This window comes from Salmo trutta, chromosome 10, assembly GCF_901001165.1.
Source record: "Salmo trutta chromosome 10, fSalTru1.1, whole genome shotgun sequence".
In the NCBI taxonomy this organism is placed as follows: domain Eukaryota; kingdom Metazoa; phylum Chordata; class Actinopteri; order Salmoniformes; family Salmonidae; genus Salmo; species Salmo trutta.
Genome location: NC_042966.1, coordinates 40307198 through 40321197, shown reverse-complemented (window position 1 = coordinate 40321197; position 14000 = coordinate 40307198). Strand labels below are relative to the sequence as shown.

The 14000-nt window shown below is 42.3% G+C and overlaps 1 protein-coding gene across 2 annotated transcripts; it reads right to left on the bottom strand.

Annotated features, from left to right (window-relative positions):
• Positions 1–117: 117 nt before the first annotated feature.
• Positions 118–13169, bottom strand: ephx5 (epoxide hydrolase 5). 2 transcript variants are annotated; one of them, XM_029765574.1, is made up of 9 exons: positions 12895–13169; positions 9525–9759; positions 7145–7325; positions 6712–6921; positions 4052–4181; positions 2661–2884; positions 1753–1861; positions 1221–1346; positions 118–634 (listed from the first exon to the last, which is right to left on the bottom strand). In XM_029765574.1, exons 1-9 carry the CDS (start codon positions 12915–12917, stop codon positions 433–435), a joined length of 1440 nt encoding a protein of 479 aa, XP_029621434.1. In that variant the 5' UTR covers positions 12918–13169; the 3' UTR covers positions 118–432. The 2 variants fall into 2 exon arrangements, with proteins under 2 accessions (XP_029621434.1, XP_029621435.1); XM_029765575.1 differs by having other exon boundaries at positions 9525–9750.
• Between the last annotated feature and the right edge of the window lie 831 nt (positions 13170–14000).

The window sequence follows — 14000 nt, the reverse complement described above, 5'->3', positions numbered from 1 at the left end:
ACAATAGACATGATTACAGCAGTAGTGCATTATTGAAACAAGATTAGAACAGACATCTGTGATTGAGGCTGCTTTCACACAGTTGTTGTGCAATCTGGAAGACATTTGTAATCTGTGTTTTAAGTGCTGATAATTTCATTTTTTTTATTACAGTATTGGTCCATTATGTTGACTGTATAGGCTTAATATTACACCAACACAATCACTGAGCATGATCATATTGCAGTGTTAACATCACTGATTGATTATCAGGTAAATACTTTGTCAGACAGTGCTTCTGACTTTTTATCTTAGATTAACATTTAAAATGTTTTTTTTTTTAGTACAAAGATACAATTCCAAGCTGTAGTGTTATCATGTTCTGCAGTCCTGCTGGTTTTTCTTCCAGGCACTTGGCAGGAGTGGAGAGTCGATCTCTTGTATCCATCAACTCTACAACTTCTCCACCTTCTTCACAAACTGCAGCAGGTCGTCAGCCAGGAGCTGTGGCTCCTCGAAGGCAGCGAAGTGGCCTCCTCGGGGCATGTACGAGTAGGAATAGATGTTCCTGAACCGGTCTCTGGCCCACGACTGGGGCACGTGCATTAGCTCGTTGGGAAACGCCGCCAGGCCTGTAGGTACATATACCCCCGTACTGAGGACACAAGAGACAGGTTAACAAACACAGCCACACATTTACATTTTAGTCATAGTAGACACTCATTTTAGCAGAATGTCTCTCTCACAAATCAGTGCATTCAACTAAAGTAGGTAGAAAACAACCACCTAGAACATCTCATTATTGGGAGCCTGTTATCATAACACAAAGCAAGCATGATTAGGGTTCTGTGAATGATTCAGTTGGTCATGGGTTCAAGTCCCGCAAGGATCACAAAACTACAAAATGTACTATACGTCCCTTGGCATGTATTATTAAATAGCGTCTATTGTAGTTTTTTTAGGAACAGCCCGTGTCATATTAACTGGACAGGCCCTGTAGGAACAGCCCGTGTCATATTAACTGGACAGGCCCTGTAGGAACAGCCCGTGTCATATTAACTGGACAGGCCCTGTAGGAACAGCCCGTGTCATATTAACTGGACAGGCCCTGTAGGAACAGCCCGTGTCATATTAACTGGACAGGCCCTGTAGGAACAGCCCATGTCATATTAACTGGACAGGCCCTGTAGGAACAGCCCGTGTCATACTGGAGAACTATGACACCACACATACAAACTCACTTATTATCCAGTCTGTTCTCAATGTTGGTCTTGAAGTTCTCCTTGTAGAACCTCATGGAGGACACGATGGAGCCGGTGGTCCAGTAGATCATGATGTTGGTCAGCAGATCGTCCAGGGTGAACTTCCTAAAAAGACAGGAACCGGGCTTTCTCAATGAACCAATCAATAGTCCTGGGTTTTATTCATTCTCCAATAAGAAACACTTTTTCAGTTGCAAAATATTTTGCTATTGTGTACATTAATAAATACAACCCAGGTAGTCCCTGTTTGTTTGTGTTTTTCCCCATTTGGTGTCAAGTGAATAGGACTGTGAATGGGTGCTACCAAGGCAACATGTTCATGCAAATAGAGTAGGTTCATTGTTTTGCTGGGACAAATAAAGTTGTATTGAATGTTTCCCCTACAGTTTTGGCAGATCTGACCATCATTTGATTACGAGTAATTGATGGGACAGCAATATATTTACCCCCTAAAAAGTATCTATTTCTCCACTCACAACCCAAAGTAAACAGGCTGAACTGTAGCTTGTACCTCTCTAGCCCCCCATCTTCCAAGTCCCTGTTGTTGAAGTCAGTCCAGGTGGAGAACTTCTCCAGCATGTAAGCAGCCAGGCCTACTGGAGAGTCATTCACTCCACAACCTGCAGGGGGAGACATTTCACAATATGATTAGTACGACTACTACAGCTAAACTATCAGAGGGCTGTGTGTCCCGTGCATTTATTTATTTTACCAGGGAGTCATACAGAAACCATGGTCTCTTTTACAGCCCTGAAATACACAAATTAAAAATACAAAAAGAAAGAAAAACAATCATAAAAAACACATTCATCAGTAATAAGGTCATCAATCAGCTTTCTGAATTGCCCTAGAGGCACCAAAACATAAAACGTAAGAACATTTTGAAGATTAGTTCTTAGACCTTACTTGTGGAACAAAAGCTGCATGAGAGCACCAGCTGTTCCAGACGACTGCGACCATGCTCTCCGTAGCCGATGTAAGACCTTTAAAAAAACAGGTCAACATTCACAAGGCCGCGGGGCCAGACGGATTACCAGGACGTGTACTCCGAGCATGCGCTGACCAACCGGCAAGTGTCTTCACTGACATTTTCAACCTCTCCCTGTCTGAGTCTGTAATACCTACACATTTCAAGCAGACCACCATAGTCTCTGTGCCCAAGAACGGCCAAGGTAACCTGCCTAAATGACTACCGTAGCACTCACGTCTGTAGCCATGAAGTGCTTTGAAAGGCTGTTCATGGCAAAAATGGATCAAGCATATCACCCCGTGTGTGTGGTGGTGTTACGAGTACTACAGACCGATGGTAAAAACTGACCAACAACGCAGTCCATTCAGTCTCATGCTCAAACAACAAGCCTGGGAGTCGTGGATCATCAAAACACCAGGTGAAATTTCAGGTAAAAAAAAACGTCTCACCAGCGGAGTCTGGCTTGGTGCCCTGGATGTGCAGGTAGCCGGTCTCTCTGAGGATCTCATAGACGTTCCTTTCCATGAAACCTACTGAACCAAACAACCTCCTGACATCCTCCCGGGTGAACCCAACCAGCCAGGGCAGGTAGCGGCCAATCAGGATGGAAAACAGGACACCGAACCCCTTCATTTTGCTAGTTAACATGTTGAGGTGGAGACCCTTCACACACCTACACAGTAGCACAGGAAGAGAACATAGTGTGTGGTCATCCAACAGAGAAATCTTTCTGCTTGATGGTTTTAGTGTTGACGATCTGAAGACATTTTATTCTGTGTACACTAAATGTCCCCGTGACCTAGCCTTTCCCAAACTCAGCCCTGGGGTCGACAAGGGGTACACCCTGCGTTTTTTTGCTTTATCACTACACAGTTCATTCAAATACTAAAACTTCATGAGTTAAATCAGCTGTGTAGTGCTGTACAGCAAACACCCAAATGTGAACACCTTGGAGTCCCCAGGAGCGAGATTAGGACACATCACCATAACCCTTCGATATTTGCAGATGTGAAGGGTCTGGATAGGTAGAATCAGTGTAGTGGTGGTGCTGTGTATCTGAAGGGTCTGGATAGGTAGAATCAGTGTAGTGGTGGTGCTGTGTATCTGAAGGGTCTGGATAGGTAGAATCAGTGTAGTGGTGGTGCTGTGTATCTGAAGGGTCTGGATAGGTAGAATCAGTGTAGTGGTGGTGCTGTGTATCTGAAGGGTCTGGATAGGTAGAATCAGTGTAGTTGTGGTGCTGTGTATCTGAAGGGTCTGGATAGGTAGAATCAGTGTAGTGGTGGTGCTGTGTATCTGAAGGGTCTGGATAGGTGGAATCAGTGTAGTGGTGGTGCTTCCACCATATTGTTCCCACCTAACAGATCAACACATATCAAAAGGGTATGAGTTCCAAGGGGAAGGACGAGAGGGAAAACTGGGACCGGCTGTCTGTTATTTTTATTTAACTAGTTAAGAACAAATTCTTCTTATTTACAATGGACGGCCTACCCCAGCCAAATCCGGACGATGCTGGGACAATTGTCCACCGCCCTATCGGACTCCCAATCACGTCCGGTTGTGATACAGCCTGGAATCGAACCAGGGCTGCTGTAGTGACGCCTTTAGCACTGAGATGTGGTGCTTTAGACCGCTACGCCACTTGGGAGTTCTTAGGCTGTTTCCTGATTTTAAACCCTTCTTCCAAAGTGTACAGATGCACACTGTTTTTTCCCCCCTCATGGATTAGACATTACTGGCAACTCAGTCCAGCCAATGTTTACATCAATTATATGCTTTAAAATACATGACGGGGAATGGGCAAGTGCACTTATCTAGAAAAGAGGAGAATTGTTCTTACTCTGGCTTCATCTGGGCCATGTTAGTAGTGATGAGTGAGCCCCAGTCTCCTCCCTGCAGATAATACTCTGAGAAACCCAGACGCTCCATCAGCTTGTGGAAGACCCTCGCTGCAGCCAGAGAGTTAAACCCTGCAGGGAGGGACACCACAGAAGAAGAGCAGATGCATTAGTATGACACCACAGAAGAGCATAGCCCTTAGTAACTCATCTATTCCTAGTATAGTGAACAAATAGTAACTTTACTAAAAAGGGCTGGGTTAAAAAGCCCAAAATATGACTTAACACAATCAGAAAATAACAAAACTTGAATCTCCTTACTAAATTATTTTTTTAAATGAAGAAAAACAGTATTAGTGGGATATTTATTGCTATTCTAGGTTCTACAACTCCTCCAGCCTGTCAGGATGGGGTTACTGTAATCTAACCCTGTATTACTGTGGTGTGGAGTTATGATATAACCAGATAGAGATACATAATAAGTCACTTAGCAGGATATATGGACATGTCCAGCTCAAATTCTTGCAACAAACGATGTGACAGAACGTTTGCAAAAACTGGTCTATGCCATCACAGTTCTTTAGAATTGGGGTGTCAAACATACAGCGCCCGTCTAATCCGGCGAAGGGGGGGGACAAACACGATAGTCATTTTAAAGTATAAAACCAAAATCACAACTGCGTGGAAGTGATAATGGACCTACACTGAACAAAAATATAAAAACGCAAAATGCAACAATTTCTAAAGATTTTACTGAGTTACAGTTCATAAAGGGAAATCAGTCAGTTTAAATAAATTAAACCCTATCATATGGAATTCACACGGCTGGGAATACAGGTATGCATGTTGGTCGCATATACCTTTAAAAAAATATAAGTCTCCCTCGTAAATTATGCATCATGGTTGAACCAAAAGTTAGTTTATTCACCGTCGATCAGCACCTCTAAACTAAATAATTTTATCTTGGTGTGCGCCAACTCATGCTTTTTATTGGTCACAGAACATTTTCGGTAAATGTAGGGACATGGATAATTTTTTTTTTTTTTTAAAGTCAGTTTCTGGTGTGACCATCCTTTGCCTCATGCAGTGCGACACATCTCCTTCTCAGAGTTGATCAGGCTGTTGATTGTGGCCTGTGGAATATTGTCCCACTCCTCTTCAATGGCTGTGCAAAGTACTGGATATTGGTGGCAACTGAAACACGCTGTTGTACACGTCAACCCAGAGCATCCCAAACATGCTCAATGGGTGATTGGTCTGGTGAGTACGCAGGTCATGGAAGAACGGACATTTTCAGCTTCCAGAAATTGTGTATAGATCCTTGAGACATGGGGCTATGCATTATCATGCTGAAACTTGTGGTGATCGTAGCGGATGAATGGCACGACAATGGGCCTCAGGAACTCGTCACGCTATCAATTCAAGGGACTTTATTGGCATGGGAAACATATGTTAACGTCGCCAAAGCAAGTGAAGTAGATAATATACAAAAGTGAAATAAACAAAAATGAACAGTAAACATTACACTCATCTCTGGTATCTCTGTGTATTTCAAATTGCCATAGAGAAAATGCAATGTTGTCCGTAGCTTATGACTGACCATACCATAACCCAACCATAGGGCACTCTGTTCACAACGTCGACATTAGCAAACCGCTCGCCCACACGACACCATACACGCTGTCTGCCATCTGCCCTGAACAGTTGAAACCTGGATTAATCCGTGAAGAGAACACTTCTCCAACGTGGCAGTGGCCATTGAAGGTGAGCATTTGCCCACTGAAGTCGGACAAGACGCCAAACTGTAGTCAGGTCAAGACCCTGGTGAGGATGACGAGCACGCAGATGAGCTTCCCTGAGACGGTTTCTGACAGTTTGTGGAGAAATTCTTCGGTTGTGTAAACCCACAGTTTCCTCAGCTGGCCGGGTGGCTGGTCTCATACGATCCCGCAGGTGAAGAAGCCGGTTGTGGAGGTCCTGGGCTGGCACGGTTACAGGTGGTCTGTGGTTGTGAGGCAGGTTGGATGTACTGCCAAATTCTCTAAAACAATGTTGGAGGCGGCTTATGGTAAAGAAACTAACATTAAATTCTCTGGCAACTGCTCTGGTGGACATTCCTGCAGTCAGCATGACAATTACACACGCCCTCAAAACATCTGTGTCATGTGACAATACTGCACATTTTAGCATGGCCTTTTAACTGTCCTCAGAACAAGGTGCACCTGTGTAATGATCATGCTGTTTTAATCAGTAAATTGATATGCCACATGCCAGGTGGATGGATTATCTTGGCAAATGCTCAGTAACAGGGATGTAAACTAATTTGTGGACAACATTTGAGAGAAAAGTTTTTTGTGCGTATGAAAAATATCTGGGTTATTTTATTTCAGCTCATGAAACACGGGACTAACCCTTTGCATGTTGCATTCATATTTTTGTTCAGTTTACATTTGTACAGTTTCTTGACTGTGTCCAGCTCGCTAATATTCACCAAAAAGAAAGCTAGGCAGTCAGATATTGACGGACGAGGATATATATATAAAACACATTTTCAGTGTAGCCGTTTGGACCTCGTTGAAGACCGAAAGCGGCCCCTGCAACAGAATGAGTTCGACCCCCCCCTGCTTCAGAGAATGCTTATGCCCCAGAAGCAAGTCCTCACCTTGCTTACGAGGGGCCTCGGAGAAGCCATATCCAGGGATGGAGGGGCAGATGACCTCGAAAGCCAGACTGTCCAGCGAGTCAGTGAGTAAAGGCAGGATCCTATAGAACTCATAGACAGAGCCAGGCCAGCCATGCACCAGCATTAGAGGCAACACCTTCTGGCCCTCACGGCGAGGTGGACGCACATGGAGGAAGTGTACATCCAATCCTGAAGGAAGAGGAATCAGGGTTAGAGGATGGGGAGCAGTGGGGAAAACATTAGGGTAACTTGTTATACGAACGTATGAGCCTTTTATAAAGGCCTTACTCTTTTTAATCAACATTTTTTTTAAAAACAGACTTTAATGATTATGCCTGACAAATGCCAAACAGAGTGAGAGACAGAAACTGGCACTATAAAGATCATGACGTGATCATCAAGGCCTACTAACCCTCGATATTGGTTTTGAATTGAGGGTACTTGTTGAGTATTGCAATCTGCTTCTTCCAGTTAAATTGATGCCTCCAGTGGGAGACAACCTTCTTCAGGTAGGTAGAGTTGAAGCCGTACTGGAAGCCTGCGTCCTCCAGTGGTTCAGTGTACCGGGTCCTGTCAATACGCTCATACAAGTCCTGTAGAGGAGGAAGATGATGGAGGAGGAAGAAGACCTGTGTTAGGCCTGTTGTGGTCATACAAAGTTACATGTTCCCTTGATTTTCACATGAAATTAAAAAGAGATACTCAACCATAACTCACTGGGAACAAACGTCATTTCAACGTGGATAATTGGGTAATATTTAGTTGAGATGTTGATCAATGAGATTACAACCTATACTCACCCACTCAAAAAGATTAAAGTTAGTTGAATTTCCAATGTGTTATCACTACGCTTTCAACCATCTAAAAGCACAACCAAATTCCAATGGAAAAACCATGTCTGATTTTTGGTTTAATTGTTACCGAAATGTATATTACTGCAAATTGGGAAGACAATGTCAGATATTTTGTTTATTTATACAACAGATTAATGTATTATCACTATGCTTCATCTGATAGCAGAACCAAATGACCAAGATTGCAGTTGTGGATCACCGTTCTCCATGCTCCCCGTCCTGCAGACGGTACTGTTGCATCAAGGCCCAGCCAAACAGACTCCTAAACAACTTCTATCGCCTGGCCATGACACTCCCTCCCCCACAGACTATCCACACGGACTCCATGTCCATCCACAGGAGTCTACCCGCTCAGTCAATTTACACTGCTGCTAAAATTATCATTGATTAAAATGTATTAGTCTGCTAAACAGCTGTTGATTATTGATTGCCACTACCATCTATTGATCCTGCTACTGGTCACTATTCCTCCTGTTTACATGTATATATTACCATCAGTATCTATTGATCCTGCTACTGATCACTATTCCTCCTGTTTACATGTATATATTACCATCAGTATCTATTGATCCTGCTACTGGTCACTATTCCTCCTGTCATTGGCACAGATCAAACTATACAAGCAGAAGATACATTGTGTTGACAACCAAACAATTCAATATCACTAAATTTTACATCAACCAGAGTTCGAAACACTTGGCCAATTTTATTGTCTATGTTTAATTAAATTCTGGGTTGAATCGAAACAATAGCTGTTGATGATTTTACTAATGCTATACAGGGCTAAATAGTCTCATTGATGATGTATGGAGAGATAAAGTACGGTCCCGTTTCATTTGCTCTGTTAAAACTTCCCTTTAATAGCGAATCTATTTCGTTTTTAACTGGAGATCTCACAACAATCCTTCTCGCGATAGCACATAGGTAATAGTCTGTGATAAATATAATGGCTGGGCTTGGTTAATACCCTGGATGAAATACCAAAGGGTAGTTGTTAGAGCCGATTTGGACATATTTGTATAAAAGACAGAACATATAGAGCTCCATGTATATTTGTGTAAATATGAATGTATATGATGAAATATTAGGTACGTACCTTTATGATTTATATTTACCTGATTGAGATGTATTCATTTGTTGTTAGCGTAACTTTGTTTTTGTCCCCCCCCCCTCTTGCCCATTCATTGTACTGCAGTAAGTGTGTTAGGATAAAAGCAGGAAGTTGGGCCTTTGGGGGGAGGAGTCCTTGCTAGACGCGGGAGCGGTATAGTTTTTTGACCATACAGACATACATACAGACATACAGACATACAGACATACAGACAGACAGGTCATATTGTGTATTTTCCATATCGAGTAATCTATGTTTTAAGTTGATTGGATAATCATTTTCCTGTTAGATATAAGAAGAATAAACATTTTTGTTGCACCATATCCCTGGATCACATTGAATGTTTGGCTTTTTGGAAACCTTGAGTGTGGACTGTATGCGTACCAAACAACCCCGCTTCAGGCTTGGGCAGTGGCCATGGTAAAGAGGAAAGGAAGCCACTACAGTAGTTGTAGATGCATCAACTCTCCAACGGGAGGTGCTGGCCAGCCTATTGTTTTTTTCCCCTCGACAGTGGATAGAAATGTTGATGATCTGACATTGTTTAAAATATACAAATTAATTAAACATATTTTTATACAATTGCCTGTTGAAATTTGGTTACCATGATGACATAATCCTGTGGTTGAAATTTCACCCTCAAAAAACAACAGTTTACTTCTTTCAAATCTAAAATGTATTTTACATGTAGATTCCATGTCACAATATGTTGGCAAATTAAGTTAAAACAAAGTGGATTGAACCAGTTTGTGTCCAGCAGAAACTGACATTAAGACTTGCAGCAATAATGAACTTTATATTATGTTTCACCCCCTTTATTATCCTACCTGTATCTCTTCATCGGAAGTTTGGACCTGAAAGGGGAAAACCTTCTCATCCTCTGACCGAGGCTTCTCTCCTGCCCCCCACCACCCATCCCCTGTTGGAATGCGCTTGGTCTTCGTCCCTTGATAGACCCAGTAATAACAGGTCAGCAGCCCGCCCACGGCCACCGCAGACCCGGCCACCAAGAGCTGCTGCTGCTGGGTAGGGTCCAGGCTGGAGAGGGCCTGTCTGGAATACCAACACACAAAACAACCCGGAAATAAATAAATAAATAAAAGTTAGCATCACAAACCAGGTTTCCATTCAATCTTTCTATGAGAGTGAAGTACATATTAAAACAACTTAATGACAGGCCTGATGAAAACAGAACATTTGTAGGTAAACTTTCTAAATGTCGACAAAACACGCTAGACAAGATGCGATCTTTTTGTCTGTAAAATTAATTATGCGAGAATTGTCAGTGGATATGCTTTTTTGCGCAAATATTGATATAATAATCATAATCAAAGTAAATGGAATCAAGCAATGCCATGTCGTTTGGTCCGTCCACTATTACTCATTGGGAAAGCATGCGGTTTATTAGGCTAGCGATTCAATCAATTATGATGAAAGTGCAAGGTGATGAACTTGATGCCTCGTTCCAATGTATAACAAGGGTCTTACTCTGGTGACATGATCATCAATGCTTGGCTGCCGTTTGACAAATAAACATTTGTCTCTTTTGTCCATAATATTTTCACTATGTAGGCAAATTAGTTTTTATTTTGGCTTCCGTCTTACATACAGTGAGGGAAAAAAGTATTTGATCCCCTGCTGATTTTGTACGTTTGCCCACTGACAAAAATTATCAGTCTATAATTTTAATGGTAGGTTTATTTGAACAGTGAGAGACAGAATAACAACAAAAAATCCAGAAAAACGCATGTCAAAAATGTTATAAATTGATTTGCATTTTAATGAGGGAAATAAGTATTTGACCCCCTCTCAATCAGAAAGATTTCTGGCTCCCAGGTGTCTTTTATACAGGTAACAAGCTGAGATTAGGAGCACACTCTTAAAGGGAGTGCTCTTAACCACAGCTTGTTACCTGTATAAAAGACACCAGTCCACAGAAGCAATCAATCAGATTCCAAACTCTCCACCATGGACAAGACCAAAGCTCTCCAAGGATGTCAGGGACAAGATTATAGACCTACACAAGGCTGGAATGGGCTACAAGACCATCGCCAAGCAGCTTGGTGAGAAGGTGGCAACATTTGGTGCGATTATTCGCAAATGGAAGAAACACAAAAGAACGATCAATCTCCCTCGGCCTAGGGCTCCATGCAAGATCTCACCTCGTGGAGTTGCAATGATCATGAGAACGTTGAGGAACCAGCCCAGAACTACACGGGAGGATCTTGTCAATGATCTCAAGGCAGCTGGGACCATAGTCACCAAGAAAACAATTGGTAACACACTACGCCGTGAAGGACTGAAATCCTGCAGTGCCCGCAAGGTCCCCCTGCTCAAGAAAGCACATATACATGCCCGTCTGAAGTTTGCCAATGAACATCTGAATGATTCAGAGGACAACTGGGTGCAAGTGTTATGGTCAGATGAGACCAAAATGGAGCTCTTTGCCATCAACTCAACTCGCCGTGTTTGGAGGAGGAGGAATGCTGCCTATGACCCCAAGAACACCATCCCCACCGTCAAACATGGAGGTGGAAACATTATGCTTTGGGGGTGTTTTTCTGCTAAGGGGACAGGACAACTTCACCGCATCAAAGGGACGATGGATGGGGCCATGTACCGTCAAATCTTGGGTGAGAATCTCCTTCCCTCAGCCAGGGCATTGAAAATGGGTCGTGGATGGGTATTCCAGTATGACAATGACCCAAAACACACGGCCAAGGCAACAAAGGACTGTCTCAAGAAGAAGCACATTAAGGTCCTGGAGTGGCCTAGCCAGTCTCCAGACCTAAATCCCATAGAAAATCTGTGGAGGGAGTTGAAGGTTCGAGTTGCCAAACGTCAGCCTCGAAACCTTAAAGACTTGGAGAAGATCTGCAAAGAGGAGTGGGACAAAATCCCTCCTGAGATGTGTGCAAACCTGGTGGCCAACTACAAGAAAAGTCTGACCTCTGATTGCCAACAAGGGTTTTGCCACCAAGTACTAAGTTATGTTTTGCAGAGGGGTCAAATACTTATTTCCCTCATTAAAATGCAAATCATTTTATAACATTTTTGACATGCATTTTTCTGGATTTTTTTGTTGTTATTCTGTCTCTCACTGTTCAAATAAACCTACCATTAAAATTATAGACGGATCATTTCTTTGTCAGTGGGCAAACGTACAAAATCAGCAGGGGATCATACTTTCCCCCCCCAATGTATTAACAAACTTGCTCTCATCATGTAGGCAGCCTACCCACACCGTATCTACGAGCTGTTGCCAAAACTAAAGATTCGCTATATAGCAAAACATTTCTTCTTACAAAACTAACAGTAGTTGAAAATGCGATGGAAACCCATTTAACTAGTTTTTTATATTTTGGCACATGGGAATTTAGCTATTTCATTCAACCTCCCAAACCTACTCATTGCCCCCCAGGGAAAATAAATGGTATTTCACAGAGGTATAAATCTGAATAAAATGCTTGTATGGATGTCAACCCTAATATATGTTCATGTCGTCATCACTAATCAACTGCATTACAGTTAAAGCTGCAAAACATAACTTTTTGGGCAAGCCAACATCTGTCGTTCTCATTGAAAGCAGTAGATATGTTCTATGTGCGACATTACTTTGCTTCTTTTTTTTTTACTTTGTGTTTTGTACACAAGGTTCAACCAGCTGATATTACTATATGTGGTAATGGAAAATATATTTCACAACTGTTTAAATAGTGTAGAATATCATCGTACCATTCTTGCTTGTAGTCAAATAAAACGGACATTAGTCGAACTATTTTAATATTTGCAACCAGAAAATGGTGGAGCGATTTCTGCATGCGCGCCTTTAAAAACGACATGCTTCCAAACCCAGATTTCGCTATCCTAGCTATGCTACCAGTTTATACAAATGGGGAGTTAACATTAAGCGGTCACTTCTTCTAAACCTGAAAAGGGACGATTTATAAAATGTTATGCAGCGAAAACAGACAAATATATCCAAATCGGGCCTGTTACAATACATCGATCACGACTTGACGAACATCCACTTTGTTTGTTGAACGTGCGCCGCCAACCCACCGTTTTTCTTCTATCCCGACTGTCTGCGTTCCGTTGACCTCTTTAGTCTTAACCACGTCTATAAACTATGAATATACTCTTATGCAATGGTTTGATCAAATATGCTTTATTTATCCACATTAAAAAAGTACTCACTTCAGAACTTCAATTGTCTGCATGGTTACTCAAGAGTCCTGCAGTTCCAAAGTGCGCTCCTGTCTATGTGCGTCATTGACTGAAGTCTGGACGTTTACCGCATTCAAATCAACTGAACTCGGAAATCTCCCGACTTCAGTGCTTTCAAGGCAACTGGGAACTCGGGAAAAATGAGCTCCGGCTGGGAAAATCTTTTTTTGAACGGTGATCCAACTTTGGAGTTCAAAGTCGGGACACTGCGCACCTTTCTGAAGCTCAGACTTTCCGACTTGAAAATCCGATCACTGACGTCAGGATTTGACCTCGTTTTTTTCTCCCCCCGAGTTCCCAGTTGTCGTGAAAGCACCATTTCACTAGACTAATGACATTATGACCACGATGATGATAAGAAAATACAATTCTTAATTCCATTTATTCAGGTTTGTATCATCAATAACTTGAGGCCAGTCACCATAGACTAAATAACAAGCACAGAAGTCAAATCACGAATATAGCCTAGCCCCGTGTAAAACTCATTCCAATGAGGGCAGAGTTGTCTGCGGGTTTTCGATCTACCCTTGTTGTTGATTGACGAATTAAGGTCACTAATTACTAAGGAACTACCCTCACCCTGGTTGTCTAGGTCTTAATCGAAAGAAGAACTATAAAAGCGGCTGCCAACTCGGCCCTCAGTGGAATGAGTTTGACACCCCCTGGGAAGTAAGTAACCACTATTTAATACACTGGGAACGTCTAACAGTAGGTCTAAAGCTAGAATGTATAAATAGCCAATCATCCCTAAAGCCAATAAAGCCTAGTCCTGGGCCTATTTAGTTTAGTGTCACTTACAGAGATTTAGATTTTTGACATCCATTGGTGTGCAAGCTCTCATTACGTTTCGTAATATTTTTCCATATATCATTATTTAGCTTAACCTCTACAACCAAGCAAATAAACGGGGTAAGCCGCTCTGCAAAACGGGTTACTCTAGTGAGCTACGTGATATCTCTTGGGTCCTCCTCTTTTAGGCTTCGACGATACCAACAGTTATTATTGCGTTTTGGTACACTATAAGTACATTAATGTCTAATGGAGAGCTGCGTTTGCCTTGCAGCATTGAGTTGCAG

Coding starts and splice junctions, on each gene's coding strand:
- ephx5 (XM_029765574.1), bottom strand. CDS start 12,917: ATGCAGACAATTGAAGTTCTGAA. Junction 7,326..9,524: donor CTTCCGATGAAGAGATACAG/GTAGGATAATAA, acceptor CCTCCTCTACAG/GACTTGTATGAGCGTATTGA. Junction 635..1,220: donor GAGAACAGACTGGATAATAA/GTGAGTTTGTAT, acceptor TTGTGTCCTCAG/TACGGGGGTATATGTACCTA.